Source organism: Hemicordylus capensis, chromosome 5, assembly GCF_027244095.1.
Source record: "Hemicordylus capensis ecotype Gifberg chromosome 5, rHemCap1.1.pri, whole genome shotgun sequence".
In the NCBI taxonomy this organism is placed as follows: Eukaryota; Metazoa; Chordata; class Lepidosauria; order Squamata; family Cordylidae; genus Hemicordylus; species Hemicordylus capensis.
Window position 1 is genome coordinate 238,285,333 of NC_069661.1, and position 20,962 is coordinate 238,306,294.

The window sequence follows — 20,962 nt, forward strand, 5'->3', positions numbered from 1 at the left end:
GTCTCTCAACAATCTCTGTGCTTCCTTTATCTTTTTCTTTGTTGTTACAGGTTTCGGGTCCACTGCCATCGCATCGTTAATCATAACATTTTTACCAACCTGATCCTCTTTTTCATCTTGCTCAGCAGTATCTCTCTGGCAGCTGAAGATCCTGTCCGATACACCTCCGTTAGGAATCAAGTATGCCTCCCACCCTTCCTTCCTTGCTCCTCTGCCACTTGTTCAGAACAAGGTTCAGCAGATGAGGAGAACCCATCCAGTCCCACCCTTGCCCATATTAAAACCATGTCTGTACCGATAAAGCTTTCAGCCAGTGCTGTGTGCAGTCTTCACCCCAAATTCTGGGTAAATTCATCTCAGATTATGTACTCAGGTTGAATTCTGCAGTTCACATATTGATTTGGTATATTATCCTGCTTTTGCAATTCAGAGTTTTATTTGGGATGGCAGAAAGCAAGAGAGGAGATGACTGGAGAAAAGAGTGGCATAGAAGTGGCTGCAGGGTGGGCAAGTAGAGTTAGGGAATGTAGGGAATAATAGATACAGGAGGAGATGGGAAAGCCATTTTGGAAGGGCGGTATACAAATCAAATCAAATCAAAAAATAAATAACGAAGTCACTAAACACTCATGTTCTGGCCACTGGAAGCCTTGCTCCTAAGCCTTCAGTATGGTACATTCAGAATGGCATTCATAACTTGTCTCTCACAATTCCTGGTTAACCTTCCACTTAAGGAGTTTCAGTTAAAAATGCTTTTCTGAAATTGGTCTGTATAGATTTCTTGCGCTGTCCTTCTCAGCCAATTTCTTGCCCCTGTTCCTCCTCCTCGTTTTTAAAAATGGTGGATTTGTGCAAGGTGCCTGTGGCGCCCACTCATCCAGGCACCTTGTTAATTTCTTCTGCTCATTTCTTTGTGAACAAAAAGTAGTCAGGTCACGTTATGATCCTGGAACTCATCCACTTTCCAGGCCCAGTTCAGTGTACCATTCCCATTTGGGGACATGCTTCTTGGCATACTGCAACTAATTTATTGGCAGATTGGTGCGATTTCCCAAACTCAGGTTTGGCTTCAAATCCAAAACTTATTGCTGAAGTGTTGATGTGCCTAAGGAGTGCAGGACTGGACACAGCACTTGCAAGAGTTAGAAACTTGTGAGTTTTTCTTTCTTAAAATGAAAGTTGAGATTTTCAAGAGGCCGGGTTTCATGCTGGATACTAATTTCATGTTTGCATGATTAAGTTGCAGATGGACAGAATACACAGAGTTCTGGTTATATCTTCTCTTGACCATTTATTCCATTGATGGGGACTGCAAGTCAGGCTATGTGATCTGTACTGCAAACAGGGAATAGGCACATTGATATAGGTATAGGACATTGGTGTCAAAAGCAGAGCTTGAAATCCCTATATAGATGTTTCATCTGAGATAGCCAGGATCTAACTTTGCAAGATCTAAAAGAAAGCACACTTTTCAGTTTTGATCTTGGAAGAAAATTGAACTCAATGAGAGTTACTTCTGAGTAAACATGCATAGATATGGGCTGCAAGATTTTATTCACCTTTGATCATAGTGTTGCTGTTACTGTTTAATGACAGAGTAGTACAACATGGTCACTGTGCCATCTGTATGTGCCAACTGTAAGCCAGGTTTGTAAACTAAAAAGAGAATGGTTTTTGTGTGTGTGTGCTACATAAAAGCTTCAAATGATAGGAATAGCTTTCAGGTTTTTTTTAAAAAAAGCCACCAATTGCAACAAGACAATCCAGAGCTAGATGCTAGGAACAAAAATACTATCATAAGAACTCTCACCCCAACCCAGTTATCTCTTCTGGCTCTAAAGGAGACACAAGGAGGTCTTGTAATCATGACCTTTTCAGTGGAGGAGCCAGCTCCTAAAGCCCTAAGACAAGCATATGCAGAGCTGGCCTGTCTAATGAAGTGAATGGGAAACTAGCATGCATGTTGGGAGGCTTGTGCTTTGGCAGTACCAAAGTCAAATAATGTGCACCATTGTGTTGGTACTGTACTATGCACTTCCACACAGTACTGTGCACTTCCAGTGTAGAGGCCTCCTTTACAGGAAGCAGAACCCTATACGGCTCCATTGACAGCTGGGACAGTGCACAGGGCACAGCAGGAGGTGTATGTTGGGAACACTAGGAGGGGCAGTCCTTCCAAGCCCCTTCCCCTCCCAGGACTCCCCATGCATATCTACTGCTGCACTCCATGCACCATCACAGCTGTCACTGAGGCAGCATGTGGTTCTGCTTACTGTAAGGAGCATCTCCAGACATACCAGTAGCACACAGTACTGCACAGAGGATGTGATCTGAGGATGGGGGATATAGTTATCTCACCCTTGCCATGGTCAGATCATTTCCTGGTATGTCTGCATATCGCTGCGGCTCCTGTACTTTGCAGGGGCGATGGACTCATTTTATCGGTCCACCCCAGGCACTTAATGGATCTGGTTGGATTCCAGAGGGCACTTTGGGGAATTTACCAGCAATCTTGTGGGCAGCTCTCCAGCGCAACTCATTGAGGTTTGGAACATCGAGGCCACAAGGGTGCTGGATGAGATTGCTCCTAAACGGCCCTTTAAAGTTTATGGGTCTTGTGCCTCTTGGTTTTCAGAGGAGCTAAGGGGCATGAAACAGGACAAAAGATGCCTAGAGCAACGCTGGAGGAAAACCGGGAGCGAAGACGATCAAACACAGTTGCATTCCTATGTCTAGGAGTATACCGTGGCAATGAGATTGGCAAAGTCTGATTATTTCTCCACTCTCATTGCATCAGTGGAATCCTGTCCAGTGGCACTATTTTGGATCACCCAAATCCTTTTGGGGAAACGGGAGAAGGAAGACCTTCTGAAGGGCCACTGTGACTTTTTTTCCAAATTATTTGCCGATAAGGTCACTCGTCTCCGCTCTGAGTTGGACTCTGGTTGTGCTATGTCCATTGAGGTGATGGAGGTAATATCTTGTGATGTCATTTGGGATACGTTTGAGTTTGTGGAGGCTGATGATGTGGATAGGGTTTTCTGTGGTATGAGTACGGCATCTTGTTCGCTTGATCCTTGTCCCTCCTGGTTGGTTGGTTTGGCCACGGGGGTGTGAGGTCCTGGGTCCAGGAGCTAGTGAATGCATCACTCCTGGAGGGAGAGGTTTATCTAGTTTTGAAATAAGCAGTGGTCCACCCTCTCCTGAAGTCTTCTTCCCTGGACCCAGAGATATTAGATAATTTTAGACCTATCTCCAACCTTCCATTTTTGGGGAAGGTTTTGGAGAAAGTCGTTGTTGCTCAACTACAGAGAATCCTTAATGAAGTGGATTTCCTTGACCTTTTTCAGTCGGGGTTTAGGCCACGGCACTGCATGAAAACGGCATTGGTCGTACTGGTGGATGACCTCTATCGGAGTCTTGATGAGGGGAGCGTGCCTCTCTTGGTTCTATTAGATCTCTCAGCGGCTTTTGATGCCATCGACCATGGTATCCTTCTGGATTGTCTGTGGGGGTTGGGAATCAGGGGGACAGTGTTGTGCTGGTTTCGTTCCTACCTTAGTGACGTTTCAGACAGTTTGCATTGGAGGTGAGTGCTCTAGCCCATGGCCTCTCTCTTGCAGAGTGCCGTAGGGCTCAGTCCTCACTCCCATGCTTTTTAACATCTATATGAAGCTGCTGGGTGAGGTAATCCGTCAGTTTGGAGTGAGGTATCATCAGTATGCTGATAATACCCAATTGTACATTGCCACCCGGGCTGATCCGGGGATGCCATGAATGTGTTGACCCAGTGTCTGGAGGCTGTAAGGGTCTGGATGGGCCAAAACAAGCTCAGGCTTAATCCTTCCAAGACAGAGTTGCTCTTGTTCAGTTCTTGGTCTGGCCAGGTTCCGGTTTTGAGTGTTTCCCTTGATGGGGTCCCGCTCCCCTTGAAAGAGCAGGCTCGTGATTTGGGGGTTATCCTGCACTCATGGCTCCTGCTGGAAGCTGTGGCCAGGGGAGCCTTTGCCCAGCTTAGTCTGGTGCGCCAACTGTGGCCTTAACTTGACCGGCATGTCCCCATCACCTCTTGGTTGGACTACTGCAATGCACTCTACCTGGGATTGCCTTTGAAGATGACTCAGAAGCTTCAGCTGGTCCAAAATGCCACGGCCTGGCTGCTTATGGGCAGCAGAAAATATGGTCATGTTTCACCTTTGCTGAGGTCGCTGCACTGGCTGCCAGTTCGCTTCCAGGTCCAATTCAAGGTGCTGGTTATCACCTATAAAACCCTTGACGGTTTGGCGCCTGTTTACCTTCAGGACCACCTCTCCCGTCTAACTTCAACCCGGCCTGTGAAGTTGTCTCAGATGGGCCTTCTCAGCATTTTGGGCCCGGGGAGGTACATGGGACCCAGGCTCATGGGAGGGCCTTCTCTGTTGCAGCTCCCTCTTTATTGAATACTCTGCCTCTTGAAATTCGTAATGCCCCCTCTCTTCTGTCCTTTAAGAAGCTCCTGAAAACCTATCTATTTTGCCAGGCTTTTAGTTTTTAACGTGTGTGTGTGGGGGGGTTCTTTTTATTTTCATTTTTTCTCCCCCACCCTTCTCTTGTCTTCATTGTTGTTTTGATTTATGAAAACCACCTTGAGTCTAAGGAAGTCAGGCAGTCAGTAAATTTGCTAAATAAATAAGGGGCACCAACGTGACTGTGCAGTTTGTTCAGCTTCATGCCACAAGCCTACACATTAATTTTGGATCTGGATTGGAGCGCTTAAGCTTATCATTTGCATCTCAAGACTTTCTAATGAGGAATTACTGTGGGAATATATACATCTTACAAATTAGCTCTTTTCTTATGATTGTGTAATTGGCTTTATATTTAAGAATTGTGAATCAGGTGGTACCATTCACAATGAAGGTGAGAAATCACATGCCTGAATGCCCCCCATATAAAATGTTTCCTGCACATAGAAAACTAGCATTTATTGTGCTGGTTTGTAGTGTGCAGGGAAATTTGTTGGGGAGGGGGCATTCAAATATGTGGCTCCCCCACTTCATTCTGAAATTCATAACATGATTTACAATTGTGTAACTGGCCCTTAGGTATAAGAACAATGGTAAACCCCTCCTGTATTCCACCAAAGACAACCAAAGGTCTCTGTGGTCACCAGGAGTCGACATCGACTTGACAGCACAATTTATAAAAGCCAATTACATAGTTGTGAGAAAGGGGCTAATTTGTCAGCTGTATATTACTTCATTCTAAAGTGCTCCCCACATGAGTCTGCTGATTGTATAGTTTGCTTCCAAGATAGCATCTCATTGTGCAGGGCAATGGTATGAGGGGCACAATCCTAATTTCCTGCAGATAAAACAGGTTGGTTACCTGTAACAGGTGATCCCTCCATGTTCACTCACAAGTGGGTCTTCTGTGCCTGTGCAGTAGCTCTGTGGAGGAATACATAGCTCCAATATGCATTCTCCGGAATTCTGAGGTGCAAGGGGGTGCCTGTTAAATTAGGCAGGAGAGTGTATTCCCCTTCAGTTCCTGATTTGGTAGGGGGGCGGGGGATTGAGTCCCTGGAACTGAGTTCCCACCAGAGGCTGCAGGCGTCACCAGACATTTAAAGGTGTCAGCCAAAAGAGTCTCATTGGGTTTAGGTGTGCCAGGCTCAGACAATAAGCCTCTAAGCTTCATAGTCTTCCACCAACAATAATCATCAAAATTGTATCGAAGACCAGGAGAATTGAAAAATGACCATCTCTTATAGTGGTCACACAGATGAAGGTATATTGGGTCAAAAGCCCCAGGGCAGCTGATAGTTGAGAGGACATGGAAGTTGATGTGGTGCCAAATAATGATAGTGCTCCTTCCAGAAAGGGACAAGAGAACATCTTGGTGAGTGGCGCAAAGGCGAGGCTGATGGGGTTTTAGGCACTGCAGGTGTGGAGCCTGCATCATCCTCATCCAGGCCTTCATAATAGGAAAACCTTTAATGGTTGAGGTCAAAGGAATGGTGTTAATTGAGCCAAAAAAGGACTCCAAACAACAACACTCAATGTCAGAGCCTGAACCACCAGGCATTAAAGATGGAGAGATTACAATCAACGATGGAGGCTGCAAAGGCACAGGTGACGTATGCCCCACTGACACCACCGATGTGAAAGGCTGGATCATAATCAACATCGAGGGTGAGGCAGTCTCACAAAACACAGTTGAGATGAGGGGAACCTTTTTTATGATGATCTCTGCTGCCGAATGCTTCAACATAGATGACGCTAAAGGGACATCCTTGGGTGCTCCAGCTGTCAGTGTCAAGGCTGATGGCAGCTTCAATGAAGTGTTGTGTCTTGACCATGATGCTGACGGCTTCGAGGAGGTGCTTTATCTCAATGTCAAGCTCAACATCAACTTCGAGGAACCTCCACTGAACGATCACAGGTTCGGGTGAAAAACCTCCCCAGGGCTGGTCTGTGGAAGGGGAGGGGATGCAGCTGACTGTGACATCAGTCTTGTAGCCAACACAGAGAAGGTAGTCGCACCCGACGCCAACTTCAGTGGTGACCCAGAGGAGTGATGGCACTTGTGCTGAAGATGATAACTGGAGGAAGAGCCATCATGCTTCCTCTTTTTCTTATGAGAATGCCTATTGCCCTTATCCACTGATGCCAGCTTTTTAAAGGTGGAATCCTCCTGGCGCTTTGAAGGGCTTGATGCCAATGGAACCGATGTCAGCAGCAATGACACAACAACAACAATTTATATTCCACTTTTCAACAAATGTTTCCAAAGCGGTTTACATAGAGAAACAACAAATAAATAAATAAGATGGATCCCTGTCTCCAAAGGGCTCACAATCTAAAAAGAAACATAAAATAGATGGCCTCAACAGTCAATGGAGGTACTGTGCTGGGGGTGGATAGGTCCAGTTACTCTCCCCCTGCTAAATAAAGAGAATCACCACATTAAAAAGGTGTCTCTTTGCCCAGTTTGCAGGGGTTAACACCAGTGGGCTCGGGCAAGGTATCAGTAGATGGAGCACATTCTCATAAATATCAGCTTTAAGTCTTAATTCTCTGCCCTTTCTGGTTTGTTTATTGAAAGAAAGGCAGATCTTGCAACTTCCAACATTGTGATTTCCCACCAAACACAGCAAACAGTCATCATGCCTGTCGGAGGAAGGCAAAGTTGCTCTGCAGGACTAGTAGTGCTTAAATGTTTTAGAAACGCTCATTTTAAGGAAAAGTCAGGGACTGGGACAGTCCAAATCAAAACCGTAGAAATTCACTAAATGGCCAAGTTGGGAGGAATGTCTAAAAGGGTAGCCGGGGAACAGTCTGAGGTCAGAACAGGAGAAAAAAATGGAGTCATCAAATTTGAGGGAAAGTCCAAATAGGGTGTCGTACGCCAGGCCGGATCAAAAACAGAAGAAAAGAAATAACTGACTAGATCCATTAGGAGAAGTCAAGAAGCAGTTCAAGTCAAGCCAAAAAACCAAGCAATAGAACACTTCTCCTTACAGGAACAAATGGAGAAGGGAGCAAGAAACCTTCTCATTGCAGTGAGTGCAGCAGACAAGAAGGAACTGAAGGGGAATGCTCTCTCCTGTCTAATTTAAGGGGTGCTTCCTTGCACCTCAGAATCTCAGAGAGCACATATCAGAGCTATGTATCCTTCTGCAGAGCTACTGCACAGGCACAGAAGAACCTGGGAACATGCATCACCTCAGAGATTGGGGGTAGTTTACTCATTACATTTTTCCAGACTGAGTAGATCTGTGGTTCATAGCTGGCCCTGTGCAAGATCGCTCCAAAACTCTCCAAATTAAGCAGGGGAGAGTGTGGAGAACATTTTTCTGTAACACTATATAAGCAGAAGAATTACTGCATCTCTTGAGCCTTGTTCTCACTGAGGCAGTGAATCATGTCTCGATCATACTATTTAAGTCTGTAGATGATGGGTCACATGACAGAATACTCCTTCATATTTTTTTTAAAAAATATCCGTACATATGGACATTTATCAAATTGAGGAGAAGGCTTGGCTATCACCTATCTCTCTGGCATGATAGTTGTTGTTGTTTTTAATGTGCAGGGAATTTTTAACAAAAAAAATCTGGATGAGCATTTCATCCTGTGAACTTCCACTTGCAATCTGAAGTGTTTCACTCCAGACACAAATTTGCTCTCTCAGCAAGGACTAAGGTAGAATTTGGAAGAGTTCCTTTGGTATTCCTTTTGGGCCTGCATTTCTGTATTATGTTCCACACCATTCAATAACGTACTTCATTTTTCAAACGTTCTCTTCATTTAATCTGAGTATGACTTTTTTCCTTGTGGCAATTCAACTGAATATGATTTAAATAAGAATAAACATGCCATCTGGTCTCCAACCTGCTTGTAAACAAGACTCTGTGTGCAGGTGCTCTGTAATCATTTCCATTCAGCACACATTTTGTTATACGCACAAGGCGTGTGCTTTTAACCCAGATTGCTACCCTGTAAAAACTAGCAGTCTCATGGTATTCTGGGAACAGGAAACAGCTGCAAGCTCAGCATGACTAGAGTGCTTAAACCAGGCTCACTGGAATTATTAAATCTGAGCACAGAAGTTAGTAATCACCCACGAATGTCATGGAGCATGAGGCCTCATACCACTGATGTAACGTTCAGATTCCAACGTAAACCGCTTCAAACTGCAAAATACAACACTAAACAAAAGTTACACTAGATATTTTAAAATATCTAGTGTAAATATCTAGTTCTCACATTCTTGAAATTACAAGGAAGTTCCACTTAGTCGAACCACTTAATCTGGAATAGTTTTGGAACAGTACTGTTCCAAGTGACACTGCACAGGAGCAATCCAAATGGCACCATCTGTGGGTTTGACTTTTGAGGCCATCTAACTTCTTGTTTAACAATGTAGATTTGCAGTGCCAGCCTATTTAACACGTTACCTCTTGTACATTCAGTGAATGAACCAAGGCTAACTTCTGGCCTAATTTAGATCGAGTAATTAAGAACGATTTTGTTGAGCTCCACAATGTAGCATCAGACTTATGCTAAACTGAACCTCAGTCTGGTCATCTTTAATTGCATTGGCACTGAATTTGGCCCATAAAGCTTAAAGCTGAGAAGAAAGATCAATTAGGTGACACAGCCTTTTTTTTCCTGCCTTGGTTAACAATTGCTCCCTAATGTACCTTTACACATGTTCTGTCCAATCGGCTTTTCATTTGTGAAGTGATGAGGTTTCTGTGCTTCCCCTGGAGACTATAACTCTATAAGGTTTAATCAAACTAACGGTGGAATTAAGCCATGAAGAACACAATCACAAATTGTACTTCTAACAATGTAGTTAACAGTGTTCAGGGAACAGAAGATTTGATTGCTAACACAGAGCTGTTAAGGCATTTAATTTGTGTATGCTTGAATATAGGCCCCACTTGAGTTGACAGCACACAGCTCCTGTTCAGTTAAATGAAAGCTACAATAAGCTTTGCGGCCTGATCATAACTATGTTTACTCAAAAGTAACTTTCACTAATTTGAGTGGGGCTGACTTAAGCAAGTATGCTTAGGATTGTTGCCTCGGTTAAATAAAACATTTTGAGACATGGATCTCTGTTTGGATTTCTCTTTACAGCAACACAAGATCCATCAATAATCTTGTTCTGCTTAGCACTAGAAACTGTGGGTAAATATAATTATAAAATATGTATTTTCTTTTTCTCCTGGATAACAAGGCACAATGAAAAATATTTGATAGAAGCTATTGCTAAGCAATTTGAAGAAAGAAACAGAACTTGAATGGAGGATAGATATAGAAAAGGGAGTTGTACATTTTCTACCAGAAATCCTGATATATTTGTGTTTTCTGATTTGGAGTTTAATTTGGTAAATGACTGTTGTCTGACAGGAAAACATGTTGCTTTGTCGTGGAAATATGTGGGGAAATAGTGCTGCTTGTAGCCTGATCATTGCCTTCACCAAGATGTTGTTGCAAAGCCACCTGCATTCCCCACCCCACTTAATACAGTTGTATTTTTTAAAAACTTTTTATTGTGACTTGCTCTTGCAGTGATCATTCACAGATCTCCCCTCCCCCTGCCCCTTATTCCCTTTTGTTTTACAGATTCTCTTTTATTTTGATATATTTTTTACTGTCATTTTCACCATTGAAATTGCTCTGAAGGTAAAGTCCCCATCTTCTCTTCCATTGTCTTCTCACTCATGAGCCCTCTAGTTCTCTGCTGCTCTCTGTCGCTAGCACACACGCCTGCTTTGTGTCTCGATCACGCTCAGTAACCACTAACCCGATTGTGCTTATTTTTCAGATCCTAGGCAATGCAGATTATGTCTTCACTAGTATCTTTACATTAGAAATTATTCTTAAGGTAACCTATCCAAGCAATACCCTTCTCTCTTTTGCTTTTGCTTTGTCTTTTATACCGCTTTAAAACCCCAGTGTTATCTCCACAGACAGGCTAACCTTCATAGTTCGGTAATGACTGTTTATGCATTTAAAAAAGAAATATTCCATTTTAATACTAAAATCCCATTGGTTTGTATAATTGTTAAGTACCCTGCCTTCCTAGTCTCATCTCAAATCAAGTAATGTCACTGTTTTAGGAATTTCAGAGAAGGGCAAATATTCTAGAGCCCAAAGTTTGTCTGCCATTTCAGGAAGCAAGATCTGCTCAGCCCCTGAAAAAAATGAATGTTTGTGATGAGCCTTTCCCTGTGCAGAATGTACACAAAATCAATAGGAGGATTTGCAGGAGACATTCTATATATACTGTCTTGTAGGAGGGGCAGAATTTCTGCATCAAATAGTAGGCCTGCACAGCTTGTGGCCCTTTAGCCAAATGTGACTCACTAGCCATGGATGGTGGTCTCCTGGGGGCTCCATACAGGTGTTTTGCTGTCTGCCCGGGACTGCAAGAACTGAGGAGGTATGTTATCAAGTGCCTGGAAGGTCACAATACATGCTGGTGAGCTGCATTCTGCTTAGTGGATTCTAAGTTGTTTAGTTTCATAAAGGACAAACCTAGAATGTTAGTCACTGAGGGTGAAACTACAAATTTCATGCAAATGCTTGCATTAAAAGCTCAATGGCTTCTTTTTCTAGAGGGGAAAAAGCAGCTTTAGACAGGTGTGATTTAGAGCAGAGAAGCATTGGGAAGATATCATAGATTTAACCCTCCATTACCTACCACTTTCCCACTGTAACTTAAGTTGCATTTTTAACCTTGCAAAAAAGCATCTGGAACCCTCCAAGGGACTAAGTTAAGCACTCTCTCCCAGCCCCCATCACCATTTCTCTGCGCAAAATCACCCAATCTCCAAACTGCTTTTCCCCAGAAGAAGCAATCATGGGGTTTAAATACCCACATCTGTGTATAAGTTGTAGTTTGGCTCTCATTTATGGAGGATCATTGCCCAAAATAATCACAGTGTTTGAAAATCACTGACATAGTGAGTGGAATGCTGCCTGATTGGATGTTTGGATGCAGTTTTTCCAGGGACACTCTGATTGGATGTTTGGATTCAGTATTGATGGATCTACCAGGAAGGTTGAGCCGCAGTCACTCCCCCCCACACACAGTTTTTCCAGGGACACTCTGAGGCTGTTCACATGAGCACCCCAAACCAGGCTTGGCTGCCTGTGTGATGAGCCCGATCCTGGCACAGCCTCGGCCCCAAGCCTGGGAATTTACCCCAGGCTTTAACCTGAATTTAAGGGTGTGAGCATGCCCTTAACCACAGGTTTGGGGTTGTGTGTGCAGCCCTTGCACGCACAAAGCCGGGTGGCAAGAATGCCCAGCTGGGGGAGTGCCTCAATGCACCATGCTCCTGGCGCAGTGCATTGAGGGAGGCTGGAGGACTTCCTCCTCCAGCTCCCTGCTCTGCCACATGTCGTGGCGAGTGGCAGAATCTGTGAAAAAGATCAATCGTGTATGGGGAGGCAGGCAGGAGCCTCTTCCCCGCCAGCTGTCTTGGTCACGTGCATGACCTTTCTGTGTCTCAAATGCTGCAGGACAATTAAGCAACTCGCTAAGCCTGTGCCCCATTCATTGCTTCTGAAACTCCTCTCTGCAATTAGAAGCGCTATGATCCTGGCCAAAGTGTAGAATTTTTAACCATTTTTTTAAAAGGGTCTTTTCTTGCTGGGTTGCTCCTGCTACCAAGTGTGGGAACCAACCCTCCTTCAGTCCAAGCCTTTAGTACCTGCTGGTCAAGGTAAGGAGGAGGAATTCAGCAACAAAAGCTGCTTCTCAAAAGGACCCAGAACCCATATTCTGTTATTCTAAACACATTCTCCCCCTTCCCAAGTCCACATTCCCTCCTTTTAGTCAATAGTTTCACCTGTCTGATTGCTCCAAGATAATACCTTGCCCAAGAGTATACATGACAGCACACTAAGATCTTTGGGAATAAGACAGACTACAGAGAAAATAAAAATAATCCTCCTTCATTTTACTAAAACTGACAATCTAATTTTTTATATAAGAATAAACCAAAGATGTTTTGGCACTCTTCATATGTAGAGTTCATTCCTCAGTGTATTTCTTTTCTTCAAAATGTATTTTAAATGCTACCGGGGGGTAGGGGTGGGGAATAGCACTCGAGTAGCAAAGATACAAGAATTCAAGTGGAGTGCATTCATAATGCAAATTTCCCCCTACTAAAGCAATCTGACCCTCTTCCAAGTGTCATTTCCTGCTAAGGAGAGACCCTACAAGATCATCTCTTAACTTGGAGAAGAGGAAGGAACTTTCAGGGAAAGGGACCATGCATCCACTAACTTGGCTTTTCCAGCATGTCTGTTGAATGCAAAACCCCTCAAGGCTCAGAAATCATTAGTTTTTAGATTTATTTTTTTTAATGTTACTACTACTCAGCAATGAGGCAGTTGGCAATTTGATATTACCTGAGCAAAATACTTTGTCAAAGCCCTTAAGCTTCAGCTCTTAAGAATGATCTTAAGTCAGGTAATCTGTTTTGGTGTGATTTTAACCTTCTTGCCATCTGTATCATTTAACACGAATGCAAATGTCCATGTCAGATCACCTGACAGTGTCACAAAGGACCAGGCTGAGGCCCAAAAGGGCAGCTAGACCTTAACCTGACTGGAGAACACACTGACTGAACGAAATCTGTCGTGATTGGCAGTGATCAAAGCCAATCATGATCTGCTTGACCAGCAGATCAAAGCTCCATGGAAGGCTTACTCTGTGCCTTTGTAATATAGTCACAAAAGGGAATAGAGAAGGAGAAGCTGAGGTAACTCTGTAAAGTCGCCCTTCTTCCACCTCTCTCTTCATATGCACCTCTGGGAAAGGGAATATTTGACCCCTGTGGAAGGGGTGAATATCAGGTAGTAGCGTTCTCTTCCTCCTTTTTCTGACAACCATAGCTGATTTCACATGTTATGTTCAACATCCACACAATCTGTGTATAGTATACACTGGTTATTCACATGTTAAGTTGAACTCAGGTTCAGCGGCACACTTCTCATCTGTACCATGCATTTGAGGATCTTGTACCCAGGTTCTCTTTTAAAATGAATGCAGGTACATTCATTCACACAAAATCACGTGCATGTGTACAGATAGCTGCACACAGGTACAATGTGTCTGAATAGAGCTCTTGACAGCTTTTCTTCTGTTTTCCTCCTGCACAGTAGCTGAGCATCAGGGAGATAAATGGAGGCTAAATTAGTAGTTGGGAAGGGTAATAGTAGCTCAGAATGAATCCAGGCTTCCCGGCTTCTGACCAACCACACTCCTACACCATATCTGGAGTGCTCTTTTCCTCTAGTCAGATCCTGACTCACCAGACCTTTCCCTTCAGAACTGACATGTTGCTTCAAATGTAAATGCCAAGGATAAGAGTCAAGGGCAGGGGCTGGTGTAGTGCCAGAAAGATATACCCATCAGGCTTGTACACTGCTGGTATTTTCTGTTGTCAAGGTCAGCATAAGTCACAGTAGGACAGACTTTTTAGTTGCTCTCAACTTCAGAAGTATCAGTTTGTATATAGGCAGAATTTTCTGATAACAGGGACATTTTAATTGCACTATGTACACACACACATCAGTTGGTGAATACTAATGAATGAACACCCTTGCTCCAAACATACAAGTGAATATTATTATTTATTTTCTATGGCATCACTACCCTAATATGAAAGCTGCAACCAGGTTATCCAACAATTTCCTACGCCACTGAATCTCTCTGCAAGAATAAACAAACACACCTTGTATGGTATGGAAACCCAACAGAGCTTCCCATTCCGATTTCAATGGTGTCTTCTTTTTCCCTTTAAGATTGCCATACAAAACGCAAGCCCTAAGAGGCATCTTTACTACCTTTGTTATGGCAAGATCCCTCCCTTCCCCCAACCACCAATATCCTTTTGTATAAATTCTGCTCAAAGAGCAGAGTTTATACTTCCTTTCTGATTTCTGTATGATGGATCAGTAGTCCTTTTTCCCTAATATCATTTGGTTTTTGATATGTATAAATTTAATTTATTATTTCCCAGCCTCTTCAGCACATCTTTGATAATGCCATGGATAGGGCTGGCTGGAAACTGCTAGGTTCTCTGGCTTTAAAGTATCCTGGTTTGGTTGTAGATATTCAAGAATAGTTAAGGTGGGTTGTTCTTCACATTCCATTATTTATGATGAGCATTAATGATAAAGAATTCTTAGATCTGATGTGCATATTTAGTTGAAGATATCATTGAGAAGTCTTTTTTGCAACAATCTGTAGCAATGAGGCAGTGCCATGGGAATTAATGATTGGGTCATTTGGGTATCCTATGGTCTAGCAAATAAATGAAGAAGAAAAAAGTAGGCATGCAATTACTTCTAATGTATTAAATGGCCAGTATGATATGGCACTAGTTGAGGCATGAAAGAGGGGACTTCAAACTCCATACATGAAGAAGGCTATGCTACTGCATGTGTTGCCATTTGCCTTGTTGCTTCCTGGAGGAGAATGTTACCTGTAAAAATTCCTAAGATGATGCAGTATGCTCTGATCTAATTAACCTTTCTCAGCCCCTAATTAAGTGTTCCATAATGGTTGAAATTCTTTATTCGACCATCTCTGTTATCATTGTTGGTAAATATCAGGCTAGAAATGCTTTTACTGCAGATATAGAAGGTTCTTTAGTAATGCTAAACGAGTATTAAGAGCAATGGTCTGATTTACTAGAGCTTAGTAAATTGTATTGATAAAACTAAATTAGGAAGACAGCAGCATGAAAGCAATACTCCAGTTCAGTTCAAAGGCTTTGTGAAATAAGAACTGCATGATAGTCCTTCTAAAGGAGCAAGGAACTGGATCTAGCAAGCCTTTTTTTCAGTAGGCTTGTCCATCACTATGGCACCACCACTGAAAAGAACCTGCTTTGTGTAGACATCATCAGTCTAACTTCCAACAAAGGAAATCCATGGGAAAAGACTCATACATAAAATTAATTTGTGAGAGAACTCATATCAGAGAAGCCAGTCTCTGAAATATGCTTGTACCAATTGCTGTAATATTTTAATAACCACAAATCTACAGCAGCATTCTTTAAAAAAAAAACATGACACCATTTTGCATTTTCTATATGTTCTATTTCCAAATGGAAGGAACACATATAAACTGCAAGTTAACAATTCCTGAGATGGGCTGGGCACTGTTTGCAACCTTTCTTTGCATATGCTTTTCTGAAAGCTATCTTAACTATTTCTTGTTTTCATCTTCTTTCTATGAGACCTTAGTCTACAGCTATTCTGCACTGCAATACCATGTTGTATTGCCCCTCCCTTAACTTGCTTTAAGAGATGGTTTGGGGGCATATACTAACAGCAAAGTTTGTGTCTCCGTGTGATTGCCTGCAGATGACTGCTTATGGGGCTTTCCTCCACAAAGGCTCCTTCTGCAGGAACTACTTCAACATCCTGGACCTGCTGGTGGTTAGCGTTTCCCTCATCTCCTTTGGGATCCAGTGAGTGAGCCATTTACAACGGGGAAAGTCCAGTGTTCACACAGAGTGGGAAGGGGTAATAAAAATAAGGGGTGGGGGAACTGTCTCTGCAGTACAAGTTAGCTTCTTCTTGGTGTCATGTAGGTTCTGATTGCTAGCTACTATACAGCTACAACTGGTAGTTACTTCCTCCTGGTGTCCCTGTAGCAGACCAGTCTATTCTGCACATGTTGAGTTATTCTTGGCAACTAGATTTCACTAGGGATGTTTGAATATGGTTTGTTTCCAGCTTCATCCAGCATCATTCCTTTCCCTTGGGGGCATCTGTTACCTGCAACTCCAGTTATGTACAGGACTTGTTGAACTGCTGGCCTTGCTTCTCCTATGTTAACAAATATTTTGTATGTCCTACCTTAATGCTCCTGTTAAGTATTTTATTTATGTATTCATTCATTCATATTTGGTGATATTAACACATCATATATAAGATGGTGGTTTGCAAATATGATATAAATAAATACATATTTATATCTAGATGGTATATGTTGTTTAAAAATATCACAAAATAAAAATGACACAGTAAAAAAGAAAACAGTTTAAGAAATGTGTTTAACTAAAAGCCTTAATAAGTAGGCATGTCTTAAGGTTTTTTTAAAGGCATCCAGAGATGGAGAAGCTCTTATTTTGGCAAAAGAGGCACCTCAAACTGGTGGTTCTCTCCTATGGAGCAGGGGGAGAGCAACTATCCCAATTCAGTCCCAGCCCAGAATTCCTCCAGTGGCTGCTGCTGGTGTTTATTTTAGACTGTGAGCCTTTTCGAGACTAGGAACCATCTCCTCATTATTCTTTTTCTATGAAAGCTACTTTGAGAACCTGTTCATTGGAAAGCAGTATATAAATAATAGTAATAGTAACACCTTAACTCTCATTATGAAACTGTAAGGGTTTTGCATAACTGTACACATTTGAATAAAGAAAAACATAATGTAAGGCCCACAGGCTTCACCTTTAGGATGAAAGGGAGTGGACACAGAAGTGTGGGGCAAGGAAGGTAACAATGGCACAAGCAGGTTGTGAAACAAGGAATCCTAATTTAAGATCAGGCTGGAGAGGTCATGGAGCAATGGAAAGGTTTCTTCCTTCCTGCCCGGACCCAAATCTATGAGCCTCTTGAACTCAGGGTGCTTAGTGCTAGGCAGAATCGAGCTGTAATGAAGCACCTTTAAAGGCCTGAGTTACTGTAGAATTAACTGGCATGCTCCTTTCTTTGAATTAGCATTTTGGTGAAGGGCTTCTCAACATCCTTATCTTAAACTGTCTTGTGATGACTGCAGCTTGGCACCATTTTTGCAATGTGTCTGCTACAGAGCATTTCACAGCCACTCTTGTCTAAGGGAGTCTTCTGTCCTTTCCTCTTCATCAGTACAATATTCTGTATTCAGTTCAGCAGCACAGTGGCCAACAGCTTCCTCCACAGTGACTCCCCTTTTTGGTTACCTGCTCATGAATGCAGTATCTAAACTAATGGACTATTCCATGCACAGATCTCCATTAAGTACAGAATTAAGGCATATGTTTAAGACAAATAAATGACAGGAAATACAAATGGATTCAAAAGTGAGCAATTCCCACTTTCAATGGCCAGCACAGGTACATCAGCCTTGCAGCATACAGGAGTACATGTGGACCTCATCATCCGCATTCCCAGCACCTGCGGTTTAATGACTCCGCGGTCAGGCTATGGAGATGCAACCTTGTTATTCACAGATACGAAACAGTTAAAATTCACCCATCCAAGGTTCCTGCATGGCCAGAAATTACCTCTGAGATCATTTCCGGCCACCATTTTGCTAAAAGAAACAATTTTGTGGTTCTCTGTTTAACTCTCTCCACCCCACCCCACCCATGATTTTTCATGAAAATCGGTGGATTTGGGCATTTGGGGGGGCATTGCTGGACACCTTCAGAGTATGGCATGGTACTTTAATTCATGCATTTCTGCTTTTTAATTGTTTTTTGGGGGGCCATTTTTTAATCTCCAGGAATCTAACCCCCCAATTCCCATTGACTTCAGGTCTTGTTATCCGTGGAAATTGTAGGGAATAAAACCCCTGTGGACAACAAGGTCCACCTGTAAAATGAAAATGGTCTCTAGTGCTGGTCCCATAGACTTATACTTAAGTTCCTATCGATTGATCCACAACCTAGATGGTCGCTTACCATTCTTGAGAAACTTACCACCATGGGCTTAAATCCTCTTGCTCTACTAGAGTTGGGATTTGTTGGTGCAAAGGCAATACGTCAAAGAATTGAAGGTATTGAACTGCAGGCTGAAAGGGCTCTTTTGCCTAATTATTATTCACTGCTAAAAATGAGAGAAGGGTTTGTCCCGGCTGGTTATTTTTATTCTATATCCGTTAATAAATATACGTAGGCCTTTTCGAGATAGCGCTTTAATGCGATTCCTTCAGCAGTTTTAGTAGGGAGATATCAGCACCTCCCTGTTCAAGATAGAAAATGCCCTTGTGGTGATATAGAAACTAGAGATAATATTTTGCTCCACTGTAAGCTCTATCATGAGGTTAGGCGATGATTGATTTCCCCGTTGATACACAGCAGGTGTGTGTGGGGGGGTGTCAACTGATGAGGCTCTTGTAAAATTTCTTTTGTCAGATTTGGATGAAGTAGTATCTTATGTTACAGCTAAATTTTGTTATATTATTATTAGTTGCAGATGATCTATGCACTTATAAATTGTATGCTTTATTGTTCATTAAGTTTTATGCTGTATGTCTTGGTCCATGACCATAAATTTAATAAAGATAAAGAAAAGAAAGCTGGTCCCATAAACTCTTCATTAATAAGGCACCATATTCAAGCTTTATGAATGATTAAATGAAGTTATTGTATATGAAGAAGCACGTAATTTCCCTCATCCCCCAAAATATTAATTGCATGCATTTTGACATGTTTAAATCTGCCACCTTACTTCCCTATTTTTCTGTGTTTATGGCATCAGCATCAAGCAAATCAGTAGAAATGCTATAGGGGAAGATTTCTGAATCTTTAGTCGATACCATTCACGCATTTTTCAGACGTTTCTCTGAAGACATACGAGTTAGAAGAGAGCCAGTGTGGTGTAGGGGGGTATGTACTGGACTGCAGGCTCAGATTCCTGCTCAGCCATAAGTTGCTGCTGCTGTTCTCCTCCAGGTCTAGTGCCATCAATGTAGTGAAGATACTAAGAGTCCTGCGAGTGCTGAGACCACTGAGGGCCATCAACAGAGCCAAAGGACTAAAGGTTAGAGGATGTTTAACAAATCTATTAAATATAAGATGCAAACTTATTTCATGTGGCTTTACGTGGCATATCTTGGGCAAATGGATGAATGAATGGGCCTTCCCTTCTCCTGAGCTGGGTGGGAGTGCCATGTGTCTCTGTGCTGCGCATACAAAGAGAAGGACCAAGGGTTTGCCTTTGGTGGAGGCTGATATTGTTCTCAAGGCAAGATTGTCCTTGTGCAATGCTTTCAAGGCCAGCTTCAGGTTTGAGGGGACCATCAGCAAGGTGACCTCTGGTAGGCTCCTCCTTCCTGATGATGTTACACTACTTGGGGCACTGTGAGCAGGGCGGGGGAATGGCGGGCAGCTGGCAGTAGCTAAAATGCTGCTGCCGCCGCCAACCTACCAAGCATTAAATAAACCTGTGTCTCCCGCCATGGTAAGGGGAGGGGGCCGACTCAGCTAGTGGCTGCTGGTTCCTCAGTCCTCCAAGGGATCCAGCACAAGCATAAGCAGTGGAGGGCCTCAGGGTGCTGGGCCTTTGGCAGCTGCCCAACAGTGCCTTGTGCTGTGACCAGCCCTGAGTGCTTTACTTTTCCCAATAAGATGGGAAGTCCTTCATTTTTATGGCAAAAGAGGCACACTGTATGAGTTAAATCTTCCCCCTGTCCTTGGTGATCCCACTGGGGCAACAATCTTCAGTGTTACTTACGACTTCTGCTATAAGAATGGTCTCTGCCTCTTGCATGTATTTAAAGTAAAATTTCTACCTGAACCTCTCTTATGGGTCTTAACACCAGTGTAACAGGCAGGGAACAGATTTTCCCACCACCGCCACCACACCATCCCTTTCAAAACTGCTTTGTTGCCTGGCAATTGACCAACCTAGGCAAAGATAGTATACTGCTGGTGGATCCTCTTTCTAAAAGGTTTGGGTTTCCACTGCTTTTGAGGATATCATTTTATCCACAGTTTCTCTCCACAGGCACTAATATTTAAAAATTGGCAAGGATTTAGGAAAAGTGGGAAAGCTCTGCCTGTTGCAAGTTAGCAGTGGGCTGATGACACTGGTTCTGGCACATTTCTGTATTCTTTGTAGTTGCAAGAGTAGTCTACATGGATTTTCCTTTTCTGTTCCCAGAGGTGTTACATGGTTATATATGAAGATGGCAATGTGATAGCATAATTACTATTTACGTATTTCTACCAAACCCGAAAAGCATTTTATAAATAACCATTCTACTGACTTTTGCTTCTGTCTTCTGTTTGCAGCATGTGGTCCAATGTGTGTTTGTAGCCATCCGAACCATTGGGAACATTGTGATCGTCACCACTTTGTTGCAGTTCATGTTTGCCTGCATTGGAGTTCAGTTGTTCAAGGTAAAAGCCATGGGGCCTGTTTCTCACTTCTTCCTCAGTAGAACTACATAGATCCCTTTCTCACAATTTGTGAGAAAGGGCTTGGAGGGGCAGCGGAGGAAGCTTCAAAAAGCTTACCTCCCCCTCATACGATCCTTTCTGTTGGTCTGGGAGCGGAGATCACGCGCCCAGACATGCAGCTGTCTTCTCTGGCAGTGCAAAGGGTTGGGATGCCAGGAGGTGTCGCCCCACCTCCAGGAAATCCCATATGCGGGGCATTATGGGGATTCCCCTGCCGCCGGCTGGGATCCCCACAGTCTCCCAGCCCCAGCTGCAAGCAGCCGGGGCTGG

General features: G+C 43.1%; 1 protein-coding gene and 1 long non-coding RNA gene across 33 annotated transcripts in view; one reads left to right on the forward strand and one right to left on the reverse strand.

Annotated features, from left to right (window-relative positions):
• The window catches only part of CACNA1C (calcium voltage-gated channel subunit alpha1 C), an 852,604-nt gene that overhangs the window by 685,700 nt on the left and 145,942 nt on the right, over positions 1-20,962 (forward strand). For 19 of the 32 annotated variants that reach the window (XM_053254970.1, XM_053254974.1, XM_053254969.1 and 16 more), the window contains 6 exons: positions 51-180; positions 10,119-10,178; positions 10,321-10,380; positions 15,885-15,991; positions 19,184-19,271; positions 20,525-20,632. In XM_053254970.1, coding sequence (XP_053110945.1) covers positions 51-180; positions 10,119-10,178; positions 10,321-10,380; positions 15,885-15,991; positions 19,184-19,271; positions 20,525-20,632 — 553 coding nt within the window. The remainder of the gene's footprint in view (positions 1-50; positions 181-10,118; positions 10,179-10,320; positions 10,381-15,884; positions 15,992-19,183; positions 19,272-20,524; positions 20,633-20,962) is intronic. The other 13 variants (XM_053254975.1, XM_053254982.1, XM_053254986.1 and 10 more) reach the window with 3 other exon arrangements.
• The window catches only part of LOC128326992 (uncharacterized), a 235,157-nt gene that overhangs the window by 46,957 nt on the left and 167,238 nt on the right, over positions 1-20,962 (reverse strand). The window lies entirely within an intron of this gene.